This window comes from Oreochromis aureus, linkage group 4 (genome assembly GCF_013358895.1).
Source record: "Oreochromis aureus strain Israel breed Guangdong linkage group 4, ZZ_aureus, whole genome shotgun sequence".
NCBI classification, from domain to species: Eukaryota; Metazoa; Chordata; class Actinopteri; order Cichliformes; family Cichlidae; genus Oreochromis; species Oreochromis aureus.
Window position 1 is genome coordinate 876225 of NC_052945.1, and position 19383 is coordinate 895607.

The 19383-nt window shown below is 48.8% G+C and overlaps 1 protein-coding gene across 1 annotated transcript; it reads right to left on the reverse strand.

Annotated features, from left to right (window-relative positions):
* Window positions 1–150: 150 nt before the first annotated feature.
* On the reverse strand, window positions 151–17009 carry zgc:158376 (uncharacterized protein LOC100101643 homolog). The gene is made up of 11 exons (XM_031728656.2): window positions 16619–17009; window positions 13527–13727; window positions 11133–11276; window positions 9958–10044; window positions 9704–9874; window positions 9489–9521; window positions 7026–8236; window positions 5936–6099; window positions 5356–5517; window positions 5044–5265; window positions 151–4964 (listed from the first exon to the last, which is right to left on the reverse strand). Exons 2-11 carry the CDS (start codon window positions 13710–13712, stop codon window positions 4708–4710), a joined length of 2637 nt encoding a protein of 878 aa, XP_031584516.1. The 5' UTR covers window positions 13713–13727; window positions 16619–17009; the 3' UTR covers window positions 151–4707.
* Between the last annotated feature and the right edge of the window lie 2374 nt (window positions 17010–19383).

Genomic DNA, 19383 nt, shown 5'->3' on the forward strand with positions numbered 1-19383 from the left:
GATCTGTTTTAGGACTTTGAGGAAAGTGCTCCATAATTTGATTTTTTAAATATATAATTAGAGGAGAGAGGCCACAGCCAGGTGAGTGCAGGTGAAGTGACGCAGGAAAAGTCTGAATAAAACACGTCGAGCTGAATAAAGAGACACAGCTGAAAAACAAACCCATTGCTTCTTTATTAGTCATTTTACAGTAGTCACTCATACGTAGCTGCCTTGAGTTGGTCTTTTTGTGTCTATTTACCGTTTGTTCCAACATCTTCCTCTTTTTTTTTTTTAACATCAACACAATGGAAGAGTCATGGACAAAGTATAAAAAGAACCCAACAGAGGGAAAACAGGATAAAATGCCCCTATTCACAACAAAAACTACATTTGGCAAAAGGTGAAGATGAAGATGATGATCCAGTGCATCTTTTAAAAAAAAAAAAAAAAAAAAAAAAAAAAAAAGAGACATCAAACACCACATGATTCAGTTTTTACTAAGAGGAGAGCGCAGGTGTCCGACTCGAAAACAGTTTTCATTACTTAGCAATTATCGACCAGTCACATTTGACCTCCTCATTTGTTGCTAGCTGAAGCGGCAGAGAGCATGCGAGGCACCACCCCTACGAAAAAACAAAACAAAACAAGAAAAAAGAAAAAAAACCCTCATCAAATAGAAAAAAATAAAATATATAAAAAAAAAAAAAATGACCCATTCATATGCTGACAGTTGATCTGGTGCGTTTATGGCACAACAAGGCGTCACAGGCGATTTGAAATTTACCCATAATACTTTTATTTCACAGCCGGTAGCAGCCCAAAGTCGACGCACTGCTGCAGGAAACACTGCGATACCTCGGCTGCAGCGCTGCAATATTCACTCATACCAACTAACAGAAGGTGCTGATGCTGCATTTTTTTCCTAAGAATTGAACACCGGCAACGGTTAACATATTTAAAACAAACAGCAGAAAATGACTAATAGCAGACAGTAAACAGTTACGATCATGTCCCCAGAAAGACGTGAACACTTTACTCTAAACCAAAAAGCTAACACCAATTAGCTTGAGAATGTAATCATTACAAAAAAAACAAACAAAAAAAAAAACAAAAAAAAAATATCAAACAAACAAAAACTAAACTTTTAGACCTGGTTAATCTTTTCCTCCATGTTTATTTTTCTGACCAAGTTCTGAATCAATGTTAGCTAAACCTCTGGGTATTTTAGCTCCTCTGAGCTAGCCTAAAGAATGTAGCCATTTTCCCGCTCATTTTCTTTTATTAACTTTAACAGTATCAGGTATTCTTACCCAGCCAACCCTAAACCTCTACAGCCTTTGCAGTTAACTTCAGCTAGCCCCTCACTAGTCTGATAAATCCAACCCTTTTCCTGCTTATTTTGGAATTTTCCTGACAAGTTTCAAAGCTAAAATTAAACAGAATTAGCTTGTTAGCTTATTGATAAATAAAAATCTCCCTAACAAAAAAAAAAAAATGTTTGTTTTTTTTAGTTTATACTTTAATAATTTAGCTAGCTAAAACTAATTCTGTTATCTTTAGCTGTTATAAATTAACTTGACAAATTATTTCCTGCCCTCAGGTTTTAATATTCCTGTCCAGATTCTCATGTAAGTTCCAACATTATATTATTAGCTATTTTGCTCTATGCAATTTACTCAATTCTTTAGTTTTTATTTTTATCTTTAAAGAGCTAGTGTTAGCGTGTTAGCTGGCTAACAACAATAAATCCCTAAATTACAAAGGGTCTTGTCGCTAATGTGGGCTAGCTAGAGGACGTTTTCACTAATTTGACATTTTTTGTCCACTAGTTTTAATAGTCTGAGTGATATTTGAGCAGCGGAGGTAAAGCAGCACTGACTGCAGCTAACCAACTTGCCAGCTGGCTCAAGGCAATCCATTTACTCTAGTCTATCCTGAAAGTAAGTTTTAGTCATTAAAACCGCTGTGATTTGATCGGCCATTTGATGTGTCGCAGACGTGTACATCTTAAAATACAAACATCACAAAATAAAAAACATTTTGAACATCACCCTCCACCCACAGGAAACTCAGGCAGTTCACATACATCAAGAAAAATAAACCCAACAGTTACAGCTGAGCATCTGGACGTCATTTATGAAACATCTGTGCGACTTTATAATTGAAATTCCCTGCTTTTATCCATGGAAACATGAAAAAAAACAAAACAAAACTTTGCTCAAATACAACTGGATGCTTTTTCATAACTGACGCCCACAAGAAACGACCGAAGCCCATTTAAGCCAAGAAAACAAACGCTTCATGAATGAAACAACTAAAGACCCAAAGTCATCATCTTGATTTTCTCGGTCGCAACTACAGAGTGACTAAAATTAAGAAATAACCTGAGACGAGTCAAGAACACGACAAGAAACAAGATCAACTGATGGCAAATCATAAGAAAAACTAGGGATATGATAAAATAAGTCTATGCTAAATTAAGATTATTAAAACAAAAGCAAGATTATACACACACACACACACACACACACACACACACACACACACACACACACACACAGGATTTATAAAACAAGTCCAGACGTGCTTCTGCAAACTCGATTTTGGACTGTTCATCCATGTTTTTCTTTTCCTGGCAGAAATAGGTTTCTTCAGCAAACAGATTCATATTTCTCAAAGTAATCTGAACGATGCAACGACAGGAAGCTGATCAAATGGAGTGTGAGCAGCCAGAAAACAGGAATGTCTCCAATCGGAGTGGATGGAAGCGCTGCTGTGGCACAAAATAAATAGAAAACAGAAAATCAAAGACAACAAATACTCCTGAGAAAACTGATGATTGATCAGAGGAAGCTGATCGAAGGTGATGGACACATGTATAAAATCAAACAGGGATGATTGAGGCTCAGTTTCAAAAAGCGTGATCAGTCTGATCACGCCCACGCTCAGAGGGAGGAGGAACACCTGAACACAACCCACACATGGCCAAAGGTCACCTGCGATACAGGAAACAGACTGCAATCCTTTGATAGTACCACATGTTCAGTTTGCAGCCTAGCTCGGCATGGGCACAGGAAGCATGGGGAGACCGCTAGTCTGGCCCCGCCTCCCACCAGTCCCAGCGGCGTGCAACTGATCGAGCGGGCGGAGCTACAGAAAGGTTTTTAAATCAGCACTGATCCCCGCTTCACCTTCGAAACTGATTTCCACCATGTTCTTCCACAGCTGTTGTTTCCGGGGCGACCGAGGACGAGGTCTTGGAGCGAACATGAAATATTAGGAGCTGTAGGACGGCTCCTCGTGGACGCATCGGTACATTTAAAGCAGCTAAGACACGGCTGTCCTTATGTCGTCAGCTGACGGAGGTTGCCTGCGCACCGAGGGAAGCTACGCCTCCGTTTTGACTGCAGAAGATTTCGTCACGGTTTAGGAACTTGGAGGGCCTGCCGGGGCGTAACAGGAAGTTGGCACTGTTTCGCCCGGTGATGGGACTCTTGTGTTTTATGAACACGCTTCCACAGCCTGCTCAGACTGACTGTAGGTTAAACTGAGCCCAGAGAACACGGACTTCTGCTCCATCGTGGTGTTTGTAGTACATTCATCATGGTCTCGTTAAAAGAAATGGGCTCCACAATAGAAAATGTGTCTGTGCTGCCTGAAGGAAGCTGCAGAGCAGCAGCAGAAATCAGTGTTACGAAAACGACACTCGAGGTTCGCCTACGTGAACAACCCAATACAAGCGACCCGTCAGCAGGAATCCATCCCTCGCCATTTTCCCTCTGGTTCCTTCCCAGTGTCGGTTGGTCACGGTGACGCTACAGCCAACGCCTGAGTCGTGGACAGTGTGTTGGACCAAACCAAACCAAAGTTTTTCCAGTGACAAACTCTTTCTGATCTTTTAGGCAATTAATCGATTCATACGCACTCAGCTGTTTGTATTTACAGAGGAGTCATCGGTGAGGTTAGAGGTCAAATAGAAAAAACGAAACTAAATCAGCGATGACCTGCTGTGACCATGTTTAAGTCTTTACTCAAATCACGGCAAACTTTTGGAGAGAGAAACCACAAGAGGTGCCAGAAACAGTCGATTGATGGAAGTTTCTGCCTGAATTTGAGTCACTTGGCAGCTCGAGCGTCTGAAATGTGAAGAGTTCGTCACGTTAAATAAACCAAGTTCAGTAAAGGTCAGTCTGAATGAACTTTGACGGTCGATGGATTTGTGGTCTGTGCAGAGGAGGACATGAAAAGTGTAGTGTGAGGTCGGTGACGCTTCAGGTGAGAAACACGAAAATAAAGGCGGATGATGCTGTGAGACAGGAAGCAGAGGGAAAGCTTGACCTGCACAGACGGAGCGCAGCGTGTTCGCTTGACGAGCAGCTGACCGGCTGATCGGTCGCAGGGTGGAAGGACAGAAAGGAAGGAGATCGGGGAGTTTAAGGAGGTGTGGGATGATGGTTCAAAGGTCAGGGGTCATTTACAGTAACCCTACAGATATATACACACACCCAAATTATACAGAGAACAAATATATACATGCTCAGGGTTTCTATTTTTAACTATAACCAACAACTTTTTCCCAAAATACGTCCCTCCTCCTCTTCCAGTGTCAGGAGCAGTGCTGCACAACTCCTCCTCCTCCTCCTCACCTGTCTGTAGTGTAATGAGGAGCGAGGCTGGGCTCGCAGGCCACCTGGACTCGAGTGTCACATGACATGAAGGCGAACTTTAGCTGTTCTTTAGCAGCGTTCTGTCTTCAGGAGGACAGGAGGAGGAGGTGGCAGGCGTGGAGGAGGATGTAGCGGCGACACTGGTGGTGGTGGTAGCAGAGGAAGAAGATGAGGAGGAGGTGGCGGCGTGGGAGGGGAAGGAGAGCAGCTGTCCGGTCTCAGAGGAGAGGAGCGAGCAGGAGCGCAGGTCGACCGTCTGCAGGGAGGTGCAGCGGCGCAGCAGCGGGATGGACTGCTCCGTCACCTTAACACAACCTAGAAAACACACAGACAGGTGAGGCGGAGCAGCAGCACAGGTGGAGCAGGACAACGGCGAGGCTCAGACGTCGCTTACCTGCCAGGTTGATGTGGGTGAGGCTCTCTCTCAGGGGGGAGATGTGGGAGGTGAGCGTGTGCACCGTCTGGTCGGTGATGTTCCCGCAGTGACTCAGGTCCAACTTGGCCAGGTGAGGAACGTAACGCACCAGCAGGCGGGACGACACGTCCGTCAGGTCCAGACCCGCCAAACGCAGCTCCGTCACATTGTGGAAACGCCCCGCTCTGGTTTCCCCGTGGGCTGCAGGGCCAATTAGAGAGCAGAGAATCAAACACGTGATAACCTCAGAGCCTTTGTGCAGGCGGAGGTTTTCCAATGTGGGTGTCTCACCTGTCCTGGTATCAGGTGGGGGCGCCAGCAGCTCTCTCAGGTGAGAGTCTTTGAGGTCCTCAACTCTGCTGAGGTCCAGCAGCTTCAGGCAGGGGCACACGGCCTGACACAGAGCGGAGACCGCCGCCCACGGGCAGCCCGACACATTCAGCTCCAGCAGACCTGAGCGGGACAGAAGACACAGGTGAGACTCGCAGGTGAAAGGTGGAGCCGCTCGCTGCCTCACAGGAAGGAGGGAAATGGCTCCAGTGGGAGGTTTCAGGAGTATCACGTGACCTGGTTTGACCAATAAACCTTACACCATCAAGTCCAAATGGAAACCATGGCAACTTGTAACAGGGTGTGGGCAGGTGAGCTACACCTGTGTGAGGCCTTGAAAACAAGCCTTCAGATTCGGCTCTATTTGCCGACCCACAGCGTGAGCGGATGAATACGAAGTTGATTCGGTAAGATGGGGATCCACAGCAGTTATCAGAATCAAAGTGTTTTTATAATTAAAGTTCCCCTCGCGCTTCAGTCTTCGTGTTGTGTGTTGGGGTAACGTGTGTGTGCAGTGGGTGGAGGTGGCGGGCACTGTCACCTTGCAGGCGGTTGATGAGCCACATCAGCTGTTTCTTGGAGATGTTGGTGTAGCCCAGGTTGAGGGAGACGGGCTGCCGGCGGATGATGCCGCTCAGCATGGGGGGGGTGATGGAGCGCTGCCGGCTCAGGTCGATCTGAGTCCACAGCCTCTTATCGCAGCACCTGGGGGAGGGAGAGACCACAGCTTTAGTCCGCAGGGTCGACGACCGTGGAGGTTAGACTAAAGGAATGCCAGAAACTCCTTTTGTCCCCACACCGCAACCTTCCACGCCACTAGAGATACGGCAGTATATGTCGACCCAACGTGTAGTTACCCGCGAGGCTCACGTCAGGTTATGTGGAAGGTTGCAGCGTGGGGTTAAAACAGGGCTCCGGTTATGGCGTAAGCTACGACGCAGAAGCACAAGTCATGTCTACAGCGAGACGCATCGACCTGGAAACCCAACCCAGACGGGATGAACTCGGACCTACCATTGTTCTCCAGCTCTGATCGAAGCGAGTCCACTTTTGTCTTGTAAAAGTGCAACTGTAGCCCCCCTAATCGAGTACCACCTAATGTGTGTGGTTGTCGTCATAGAAACACGGCCGAGGGTCCCATGACGTAGTGAGAATGTGACACGAACGCTACAACAAAGGTGGACGTTAAGGCGCCGATATACGTGCTGCTGGGTCTGCGGCTAACACGCTGTCGTTTTGGCAGTTTTGATTTCGTGAAACAGACGCCAGTGACCAGCCAATCAGTGGCGTGCAGTCTGACCATGTCACATTTTAGTACCTGCTCTGATCGATCCAAGTAGGGGGTAAAGGCAAAGTGTACATGGACCCATCAGCTTCATGACTTTAATTATTGATAAATTTAAACTGCATGATTCCTCAGACTCCGCCTCTTATTCTTATAGTGTTTTATTTTATTATTTTTTCAACTGTGGACCTGCAGAAGCTTCATTATCATTGGCTGGTTTTAATAATTAGCTTTTAAACCCAATCAGCAGCAGGCGTGCTCGGGTTTCATCGGAAGCTACAGCGGCTCTGACAGGCCATCGTACGAGACCCCGCCCCCTCACACCCATAACCTCATAGTGACTGACCAGCGGCTCCAGGTGCGGCAGACCCTCATGCAGACGCAGAGCTCTCTGTGACTCAGGAAGGTGAAGACTCGCAGCCACACATCCCGTGTCATGATGTGGGCGGTGCCAGAGTCCAGCGGCAGGCAGCTGGGCTCGGGGCACGCCGGCGGGGGACGCACCAGGTGCCTCTCCATCTGCACAGGGCGGGGAGGCGAGGGCACGGCCGGCGGGCTGCGCTTCATCATCTGAGAGCGAGGGCCGAGGCGAGACGGCTGCGAGCAAGGGGACGCTGCCATGGCTGACATCATGAGTCCGCTGGCCCCGCCCCCCCCGCCGTTTGAGGTGGGGATTGAGGAGGTGGTGCTGTTTCTAGACGTCTGGTTCTTGTTGTTTCGAATCTTGTTGCCACGGCTGCCGCTACCTTTGGTCCCACCCGCTCCGCCCCCGCCGTGTCTGTGATTGGTCAGAGCTCCGCTGGTGTTCTCCTTCTCCCCGCCCCCTCCTCCCCCCGTGCCTCCACGTGTCCGTCCGTTGCGCGCCTCCTGCCCGTTGCTGCGCTGTTTCCCCGTGAAGCTGTCGTGCTGCAAGGACAGAGCCATCTGACTGGAAGACAGCGGCGAGGGCGGGGGCAGGGAGGCGGAGTTTTTCCTGGTCCTGTCCAAAGTGGGCGTGTCCTCATCCTCTCCGTCCATCAGCCCGCCTTTGCGTCCCCTCTGAGGCAGCCCCGCCTCCCCTCTCCGACGGGACTTGTCTCCCCCTGCCTGCTCGTCCTCCCGCTCGTCCTCCTCGCCCCTCCCTCCCTCCCCCTCCGACTCCTCGCTGGCACTGAAGCCGAGCTCGGCCAGACGCCGCTCCCTCTCCCTTCTCTCCCGCTCCGCCCGACTGCCGCTGCTGTAGACGACGGGAGGGGGTGGGGCTGGCGAGGACGATGACGGGGAAGACCCTCCCCCCTGCTCCCCCCTCAAGGAGTCGTCGGAGTCAGACTCCGAGTCAGACTCTGAGCTGGAGGACGAGGAGGAGGAGGAGGAGGGCCGGCGCTCCAGCATGCACATCCTCTTGAATCGCTCCAGTTTCTCTCTGTGATGGGAACGCTGGTCAGCGCTTGACGTCCCGCCCACACCGCCGCCTCCTCCGGGCTGTGAGGAAGATGACGTGGAGGAGCCCTGCGCCCCCGAGACTCCGCCCCCAGAGGAGGAGGGGCCATTGGACTCTGCTGCCTCCTGTTTGGGTTTCTGATGAGAGAAAAGACAACACGTCAGAGAAAGCGGGCGGGTAACCAAGCCCAATGACATCATGTGGGTTAGTGGCAAGGTTATTATCGTTAACTAAAACTAACGAAAACTAGAAGTGAAAAAACATTTTCGTTAACGGAAATAAAAATAAAAACGAAAAAAGGAAAACTAACTAAAACTGTAATCAGTGTTCACAAAACTAACTAAAATTAACTGAATTTATAGCAAAAATGTGTTTAGTTTTCGTTGATGTGTGCGTGTCATACAATAGTCAAGGGTGAAAATTAAGTTTAGTTTCCAGGTTTTTTTCTTGCTGTGTCTCATTATGCCAGCAGGTGGCAGTACGTTAGTCGAGTCGTCTGTGTTGGTGCTCCGTCCACGCGCAGAATCATGTCAGGAAAAGTCTGGAGAAAGCGCCAGCTTCCGATTTGGGATTACTTTGAATATGACTGTGTTTTGGATAAAGCAAGTGTCTTGTAGTGGAACGAGACAAATTATGAGGGACATTTCTAAAGGGAAAAAAATCCCACAAACCTTAAAGTGCACTTGAAAAGCTCACACAAGAAGGCTAACCTAGCCTAGCTTACCTTGAGAAGGTAAGGGAGCACACCCAACCCTCATCCCCAGAAACAGAAGCTAACACCAGGCAAGGCAGCGTGATGCATCCCGAGACAACAGGACTGGGATATCTACATAACTGTGTGAGTCAGTTGCCTTCAAAAGGTTTATCAATTCACTTGAACCAAAATTACGAACACCCGGTGCTGCAAGAGTTAATAGTCTCATTGGGGCCAAGATATACATTTTATAGTTGCCTGGTATCAATGGTTGTTCATCTGCCCTAATTTATTTTTTTATTTATTTAAAGAACCCATAGGTGGGAATGTGAGTTGTCTGTCTCTGCGTGTTAGCCCTGCGACAGACAGGCGACCTGTCCAGGGTGCAGGGTATGGTAGCTGGAATAGCAGCATACCCAAGGATAAGCAGAAGAGCATGACTGATATGATGAAACTGGGATTTTGTTACACTTAATTATTGCAAACACAACTAAAACTATAACTGAAACTAATCAAAACTAAACTGAAACTAAGGATTTTCAAAAAAATAAAAACTAAACTAAACTAGCAAACAATTGGTAAAAACTAATTAAAACTAATATAAAATTGAAAATCTGAAGTCAAAACTAAATAAAAATAAAAACTAATGAAAATTGCAAAACTATTAAAACCCTGGTTAGCGGTGGATGTCGTACCTTTTTCAGCCGTTTTTCGTGGCCTCCTTTCATCTGAGGAACAAACAGGAAGCAGATCGATAACATCAGTAGTGTCATTAACAGCAGTTTGGAGAGGGAGCTGTAAACTGGCTCCTCCTCCATTCATGCTGTGCTTAAATCTGAGCACATTAAATATCTCAGATAAATAATCTATAATCAACTCTGTGACTCGTTCAATCTGATTTTAAGGTCACCTTCTTCTTGGGCCCGCTGTCCGCAGGCAGCTCTTTCTCCTTCTTCCTCTTGTGCCCGCCCTCCTCCGAGGTGGGTGGGGCTTTCTTTTTAGGAGGTGGGTCATCGGTGAGCTTCCACCGGCCCACCTCACCGTTATCCAGCCTGCGTTTGCCTGAGCCATCCGCCTGGTCCTGCACACAAACAGAAGCAGGGCTCAGTCTATCCGAGCGCACCGCTGCCCTGAACCGGTCCCCTGTACTGGTCCCACTCTCACCTTACTGGTTTTGCCCTCCTTGTGGCACTTCGGACACTCCCAGCAGTTCGGGATCTCGTCGTTGATGATTCCTTCAGCTTTGCCCATCTGAGGACAAAAGGCAGCACACATCAGCACATCTGGAAACATCAGGAAGAGCAGCAAGCGGCTGCAGAGGAGGAGATGCTAGCAGCTCGACACGACTGCGGGTCATGTGACGGAGCCGCTGCAAGGAAATATCCTCAGTTTGAAGTTACAGCGACTAATTTTCACCACGTCAGCCGATTCAGACAGCTCAGGCCTGTTTTCTTCTCCCAATTCCAGTGTAATCTGAGCTACGGTGGCTGCTGCTGGACAAACTTAGTCGGCCAAACACAATAAATTCAGACCGTACCCCATAAATGCTGCTGTGTGGACCAGATCCTGATCCGCCCCAAGTGTTTTCCTGTCTGTGGAAGGCCGTCAGACACCGTTATGTGACATTTAAGATGTTGGTGGCTCTGACAGAATATTTATCATTTATCATTCATTTAATGAGTTTTTTGGAAGTTGTAATTACACTGTTATATGCACATTCATGAGCGCCACATGTTACTCACGTCCTGATCGAGCCAGGGAACTTTTGCTTGCTATTTGAATGTACTTAACCTGATCATGTGACCAGTGTGCAGCTGCTGAACACTTACAAAGTTACACAGATTAAACTTCTGCTGAGTCACCGCTGCTGCTGCTGCTTTCAGTGGACTCACTCTGAGTCAGGAAGTGTGTGTGCACCTCTGTTTGGTTTGTTAGTGTGGATTAATGCTGCCGCACACACCGATGGAAAGCCATCAATCTCAGGCCTGCACAGCAGCCACAGAGGGCAAGCCGAGTGAAACCAAAAGATAAAATGAAGAGCGATCATTTCCAGATCCAGGTTTCTGTTTTCAGGACAGTAAGAAGCCCGGCTCCACCTCAGTGTGTGCAGTGTCTGCACTCCAGCAGCATGCTGTGTGTTTGCACGCTGATGATGTGCAGCCCGAGTCTCAAACATCTGGATGCGAGTCCGTCTCTGTGTCGAGCACAGACCTCCGTCCTCGTTCGCAGCTCTGAGAGCTCTGCTGCATCGACCCAGTTTCTCCTCAGCATCATTAAACTTTCATTCACAGGAAACAAACCGGCGTTTCAAAGTAAAAGCCCTTTCCAGGCAAACTGACCTTGAGGCAGCTGGGGTGGATGATCTCGTTGCAGATGGTGCACTCCATCAGCGAGAGGCTGAACTTCTCATCCTCTGAGTCCACCGTGTCCTCCTTCCCCGCCTCTCCACACGCAAAGCACACAGCTGTGTGAGGCAACACCGGCTACAGACAGGTGAGACAGACAGGTGAGACGTGTACGGGGGGGTAAAAACAGAAACATGCTGACAATTTGAATAAAGACGTGGATGCAGATGTTTTGGGAGGCGAGTACGTGAACAAACCACACAAAGCTGAAACCTTTGGAGCTCTAATGTCTGCTCCTGCTTCCTAATCAAACAGCAGAACTGAACATCTGTCAGAGAAACATCTGGATCTCAGAGCAGGTCGATCAGGCCCACAGGTGAGGGGCAGACTCCTTCCTGTGACTTTAAGACCCTCCTGACCTGCTCACGGCTCAGTCGGGATCTGATTGATCGATGAAGAGTTCTTCTTCTGCACATCCTGCAGGTGGGCCGTTCCCCTCTGGGCATTCATCTGGCTGCTCTGGCCTCCAACACTGTGCGGTTATTGATCCGAGCGCAGAATCGTGGAGCTCTGCTGTGACTGGGTCTGTAGCCTGTGCTGTTTTCATCCAAACAGAAGCCGAGTCTACAATCTCACCTCGTTAGTCGAGCAGTGACCCTCGGCTGGATCGCATTTTGCTTTTTTAAAAACATGATCATGCACCTTTCAAACTTTTAAAAGTTGAGCAGGAATGAAGAAACAAGCAGATCACCAAAGGTCAGCAGCACAGACGCATGATCCTATTTTATTTTCGTGTTTCACGTACTCAGAAACAACAGATTTTTTTTGTGTGACGGTCAGAAACACCAGGAGAACGATTCACACACCAAACCCACGGAGGGTGGTCGACCCCAGACCCAAACCTGCGGTCTGAGGCCTCAAACAGCTCGCGATGACTTAAAGAGGCGATGAGCTGCAGGTCGCCAGGTCACTGCTCGTCCTCAGTGAGGCAGCAGCACGCAGAACACCTGCAGCTGCTGCTCCTCATCCTCTCAGCAGACACTGGGGGGCGTCTCTGCTCCTACTGAGGGAGCAAAGCAAGGAGCATCATCCTAACCTGCACCCTCCTCCTCCACACAAAGCTCCAACAACACATAAATAAATCTCCATCGATGTGAGCCACAGACCGTCTCACTCTGTGTGTGTGTGTGTGTGTGTGTGTGTGTGTGTGTGTGTGTGTGTGTGTGTGTGTGTGTTTTAAGCATCTCTGTGAAATGGCAATGGATCAAAGCCAACTCGCTCTCACTCACAGTGCCAGCAACCATCTCTGGTTGCCACGGAAACCCAGCATCGTCGCCCGCTGGGCTCTTGGCTGATGCTATTTGAAGAATCGACACACAGAAAGAAGAATACAGCACATCTTCAGCATGTGCGCACACACACCTGTGCATGGGTCTCGTTCTTGCCGTCAGGGACAGCAGCAGGTGTAATGGAGGACCGTGTTGACATGGAAACCTGTTTAACCGTTACTCAGACCGCAGATCTGAGCATAAATGAGTGGACGGGTTCCTGCAGTGTGATTTTCATGAGCTGAATGTTTCTGGATGATGGAGCACTGCTGAGACCGAACATGCACGTACACTGCAGCTAACACGCCTCCGTGATCTGCTCAGTCATATGCTTCTGACACTTTCTCCTGATAGCAAACCACTGAGCTGGGTTTGACTCCAGCTGAGGGTTTCAGAGGTCAAAGGGCATAATATTCATCAATCATTGCTTCATATCAGTTGAAGCCACAGTGGTACCTGATTGTACGGAGCCTGAGGTCCCACCGCGGAGGCTTACCTGCAGACGAACTGAACCTGAGCCTGATCTGACAGTCTGTGGGAGGGGCTTTCTCGCTGGCCGGTGTGCCAGCGGTGGCGAGGACCGCTGAGCGAGCCCTGCGAGATTTGACGCGTCTCCTGCTGGTTTGCGTAGGTCACGCGTTACTGACATGTTTGGGCTGGATGATCCAAAGCTAAAAGCACAGGTCACCCTTCAGTCTGCAAGCCGCACACATTCCTGTTTTCTCGGCAGGTTTTTGCTGGACGGCACGCAGCTGCAAACATCAGCCCACGGTGGCCGTGTGTGACAGAAGCATGTGCACTTGTCACACAGTCACACTGTGACTGTTCCACACAAACATTGTCAGCGTTAAACAAGACCTCTGTGTAAGAGCTTTCTGAGGGACGTAGGTCAGACAAAGAAGACTGATTCTGAACTGAATCATGCAAAGCTGCTGTGTAGAGTCTAACAATGAGGGTCTGTAATGTATTTTTAATCTTCCTCGGTTCATTTTAAGGTCAGTGTGGTTCATGTTTAGGTTACAGTCTCGGCGTCTGCTGTCATGTCGTGTGTGCGTCTCACCGCTGTGCACTGTCTCAGGAGGCAGGACTGCTTCATGCGGCCGGGCCCACCGAACTTCTTCATGTCCTTGCAGAAGTGACACTCGCCGCACTCCGTCCTCATGCAGGCCTGGCAGCGCCGACACCGCGTCCGCCTGCGCCTCGCCCCCCCGCCGGCCCCCCCGCCCAGCGACTTACTGCCCGACATCACCGAACAAGTCAGCTGGAACCAGAGAGAGAGAGGACAGACATGAGCATGTGGGACAGCAGCAGACGATCCCTGTGGAGGTAAAAACGTTTAAAGCATGTAGATAAACCCCTCACAACACCTGTTTCAATCGTATTAAGGTTTGAAGTTTGCATTATTAGGGGCGTGGTCTCTTTGACTGACAGGCTGTCTGTTAGCTTTACCTGAACTGGACCTCTGAACTGTGTTTGTGCTGTCAGAGCCTTTTAATGACATCATCATACCAATAACGTCACTAACAGCTGATTAACATCTGGACTCATCAAGACGCTTTTTTAAATCCAACAAACACTTTGTTGGATTCCTGAAACGTTACAGATGGACTGAAGTCCATACGTCATACGTGTCATTAAAGAGGTTTAAATGGCTGGAACAGAATATGTCTCTCACAAAATGAAAAATAAAATCAGCAGAAACTCGTCTGAGGTTCAACAAAAGCAAAAACATTTTTCATATCATAAGCACCCAGAAAGTCATGTAATTAACTGGTGATTTGAATGCGACTGGTTTAAAACACCCTCTGAGTCTTGAGTATTTGAATGTTTATTAGTTTTTGGATGTTTCTGCCTGTGTTGTCTGTCAGGATGACCTCACACTGCAGATCCGGGCTCTGACGAGGCCCATCCAGGTGTGCCTTCCCTGCACTGGCAGTGTGTCACGCTGGAAATGAGCTCAACCCATGACAGAACTTCCACCGTGCTTCACAGGAAACGGTCAGGTACGAGGACTGGAGTGACTCAAGACTTTTGCACAGCACGGGGTAAATCAAAGCTGCATTTACGCTCAGTGTTGAATCTGTGGTGCAGCCTATGCGGCCGCCCGCTGCAGCCGCCATTTGTCCGTGCTCCGCCCACACCGCCCTGCAGTTTCACCACCCAAACACAAGTCGGCCCTCCAGCTGACTCGAAACATGGCAGCAGAAGCAGCCAGAAGGGAAGTGGCAGACCTCAACAGCCAATCACAGTCGCTCTGTAAGAAGGCGGCCGTCAGGTTACGGAGCCAATTTAACGCAGTTTAAACCTGATGAACACGCCTCCCTCTCCTCCTCCTGACTGACACTGACTATTGATCAGGTTCAGCTGATCGATAACCAGAAGGAGCCATTGGTTGTTGGGGTTTTTTTTCCTTTTCTCACGTGGCACAAAAAACATTTTATAAGAATAAAACCAAAACGCCAACATGCAGCTGACATGCTGTTCGCAGCAGCCTCACGGCGCTGCTCGATTAATTAATCGTCACTTATGTGGTTGATGCTAACAACATTTCACTGTGTGGACAGACGCGATTGATCTCTGTACCTTTATTATTTTTAAAGCAACTGTTAAGCTTTACACTTTGTTACAGTGACATTAATTTGATATTTTATTGTATAAACCCAGTCGCACTAAAAGTGGCTGCAGAGCATTAAAACACATATTTGCTCTAACGGATAATTACTTTCAAAAAGCTTCCTCTGTGTAAACGATGATCAGTTCAGGGTCTGGTGCACGCGTTTGTGGAGCAGTGTCAGCTGTGCCGAGGCCACTTCCTGTGGACTGGAGTGTGTGTTACAAATAAGCCGTAAACATCTGGCAGTCTCAGGTTATGTTCTCTTCATCCTCGACTTCAAACTGTTCAGTTCGTTGGTAAAAACAATAAAACTTTCTGGAGTCAGAGTTCAAAGTTCACCGCGGGGAGACCAAGAACACGCTCCTCACAACAACTCTAATCAGACACTAGAATCCCCCTCAAAGCTGATTATGAGCGGCCTCGGTATGAGCAGTGAAAGGACTCGACAAACCCTGTTTTATATAAATCTGCTGCACCTGCTTTCCCATCAGGTAAAGGTGAGTGCACAGCAGCTCACCTGCAGACAGTTTATTTTGTTCCAGTGAGACAAGAACTTCCTGGGGTTTGAGGGGCAGAGTGTAAGGCCGTAAAGTGCATCTTTGCAGGTTTACAGTTGCATAAATCCAACAGGGACACAGTGTTATTCCAAAAAAGATGCAAAGTAAAAGAACCAAAAACAGCAAGCAGCCCTCTGCAGAGCAGCCACATGCTTAAAGATTCAACATTAATATTTAAACCTGTTAGGTGGAACTCGACCTACTGACATCACTAAGAGACCGGGTCTGCTTAATTATCAGGTCCAAATCCAGGTGTTTTTAAATCCAGGTGTTTTGGTTGAACAGGCTGCTGAGCCTGCTCTGAACCTTCACTGTGTGTTTCTTTCACGTTACTTAGAATATTTATTGTATTTTCTGGGTATTCTTGCGGCTGCTGTAGTCTCAGAGTGCCTGTCAGTAATCAAGGGAATACTATTCCTGACATTAAAGCATGAAAACGGAGAGGGTGAAGCAATCCTGCTTCCTGTGTGAAGCTAACATCCCAGGATCGTTTTCACCAGCTTCCTCCTTCCAGGCCAGCACGAGCCCACAGAAACACCTGTATTAGAACATCACCTGAAACGCGATTTTCTAATTAAACATGTGACGGAAACAGAGGCTGGCTGCAGCTAACAGCAATAATAATGAAGATGCGCATCTGGCACCGTTTGGAGATAGCCGCTAACAGCTAGCAGCTATCCCGTCACAGTCACCTACAGCCAGCCTGGGCATACCTGCCCCGACCACACACCTGTACATACAGTCTGCCCCGTTAATTACCTAATATCACACGTAGGAGGGCAGCCCCCCTTCCCTTCCCCTCCCCTCCCCAGCCCAGCCTCTCCTAAAACATTAACGTTAGGCGTGCTAACACGCTAGCACGCTAGCAGCCCGTCCGCCCCCTCCAGCAGCTTCCTCTTTCACGCTGTCCCCGCTCCGCAGCTAGCTGCCGGACAGGTGTAGGTGAACAAACCCGACCCTCACGCACCCTTCCCCGCTCACCTCTCTGAATCAGCTCGCATGCTCCTGGGTCGCTCATTAGAATCGGTATCCGCCAACAATCAGCCCACGTTAGCCCGTGCTGAGCGCAGCTAGCCGTCCGCTTCCTTGTTTCTTCGCCCGCCGCTGCTTCATGCGCGTGCCATCCCGCTGGCTGCCGCTGGCTCCGGTTCTCCGGGCTGGCCTGCCTGAAGGACCGCGGTGGTCTAACTGTGTCGATAGAGAACGGATGGATATCGGTGAGGCGGAGGGCGCAGTCGTGCCCATTCACTCCCCTCTGCGTCCGCCTCTCTCTCTGCACTCGGTCCGCCTCGCTCTCCCCCCCGCAGCGCGTTCCGCGTGCTCCGCGGCTCTTCCTCCCGAGGGGCTCCAAAACACACACAACTATGGCAAGCCATTAGTGCCAAAATTCGCCACTTTTCTAACGCGTTTGATTAAGAAATGGCGTAAAAAACGCCGTTTAATTTTTCAAAACGCCGAAAAAAACGGCGTTCTGTTTCGACAAACGCCGTTTTTTCCGACTCTCACATGGCGCCCTGAACGCACCATCCGAGTGACGTAAAAAGCGGCGTTCAAAGACAGACGGAAACGCCGTTTTTTCCGCCACTCGGCAGAAAACGCCGTTCAAAGATGCATAAAACGGCGTTTTTACGGCGTTCTGTGCCAGCTGTAACGGCGTTTAAAGCGGCGTTTTATTGAAATTATGCAGGGCACTCCCCATGGTTCCCTCATCCAATTACTTTCAACTCATTTCACCCAATAAAAGAAGACGAAGTGCAGACCACACTAATGCATCACCGATTCACCTTGCTGCTGAGTGATTGCCTATTCGGTACCAGTGCTTGTCACAGTATTGACTTGTATTATAATCCCACTATGCATTTTGATGTGTTTAAGGCATGATCAAGCAAACAAACGACAGAATACTTTTTCTGAAACCTTAACTGTGGTACCTGTTATGGCAGCTAACAGGTAATGAGCAGAGCTAGCTCTGCTAATTTCTGAGCTTCTTTCTTATTTTCCTCTTTACTTCTCTTAACCTTTAACTTATGTCTTAGCAATCAGATTCTGCCGTCATGCATTACCGCTCCGTGCTAGTTATGTTGACTTTTCTTCTTTTTGTCTTCTCTTTTTTCACCCAGATTTAGACACTCGCCGCATGGCTCCTTTGTTTACGTTAGGGATCAGCTGTTAGCGCTGTGCCCTGCAGCTGCGCTACCGGCAGACGGTGTAGCGTCCCCAGTGAGGGAAGAGACGGGGTGATGTCTCCCGAGAAGGACACCTTACACACCATCTCTCCTTCCTGTAATCACTGTAAACGTGAGATCGCTCCCTGATATGATTGAGGAGCTAATGACGCTAACCCGGTCACAGTGGCAGTACCCGACACTGCCCGGTACTCCCTCTGTGAGTAGGCTGCCCGGCTTCCAGCTGCTGCGGCCGGACAAGACGAGAGACAGCGGTGAGAGGAAAGGAGGGGACTGGGCAGTGTTTGTTAAAGACGGTTGTGGTATCCCTGGGCACATTGCTGTGAAAGAACAACTCTGCAACAGAGACATTGAGCTATTAGCCGTTAGCATCCGTGGAGGCAGCCTGTGACTCTCTGTGGTCCGCAGACGCAATCTCCGAGAGCTCTTCTTCTAATATCAGGGGACTTTAATCATGTCTCGCTGGACTCCACACTGACCACCTTCACCCAGTATGTGACCTGCCCCACCGTAGGCAATAAAACATTGTACTTAATGTATGCCAATGAAAAAGTGGCATACAGTTCATCACCTCCCCCTGCCCAGGGAAGATCTGATCGTAATTAGTGCGCCTTGTCCCTGTGTGCAGCACTTAGTGTGCACGGAGCCACCAATCACCCACGCAGTGCCGAGATGGTCCGCGGAAGGCATATGAATAAATAATAAAAGCAAATAAATGACAGAATGCTTTTTCTGAAACAAACGGAGACCTTGGCGGAAAAAACGGCGTTTCCGTCTGTCTTTGAACGCCGCTTTTTACGTCACTCGGATGGTGCGTTCAGGGCGCCATGTGAGAGTCGGAAAAAACGGCGTTTGTCGAAACAGAACGCCGTTTTTTTCGGCGTTTTGAAAAATTAAACGGCGTTTTTTACGCCATTTCTTAATCAAACGCGTTAGAAAAGTGGCGAATTTTGGCACTAATGGCTTGCCATACACAACGGCCCGTTCCCGCCGCAGCGCGGCGCTTTCAACGCGTTCCCGGTGATACTCCTCCGCACGAACTAGGCCCGTTCGCCGCCGTAGGCTGGGAAAGCAGCGCCGCGCGCGGCTATTGTTCTGCGACTCTATTGTGTGGCGCGAGGCTGCGGTGCTGCGCGTGATTCGGTTCAGTGTCGTGAATCGGCCGGTGGCTCGCGGCACGTTTAACCCCGCATTGATGACATCATGCAGGTGACCGCAGAGCCCGCGCGCTGCTTCAGCCTCGGACAGAGACGGAAAATAAAATAAATAAATAAATAAATAAACCGCTAAATAAAATATAGGCACAGACGATATACACGCCCCGCCTCTCCGTGCTACGTCACAGTGCGGAGGGCATTGTGGGACTTGTGGTTGTCCCGCTTTCCCCCAAAAAAGCGTCAAGCTAAAATGTTTTTTAGCACACACAAGACATTTGAAATGTAATAGAATATAGAGATCAGTAGAATCCAGAAGAAAATGAAATTAAAGGTAAAAAAAGATTAAAAAATGCAGCAAACACATGCACATACATGTTGGTGCAATAAAAATGAAATCAATCAA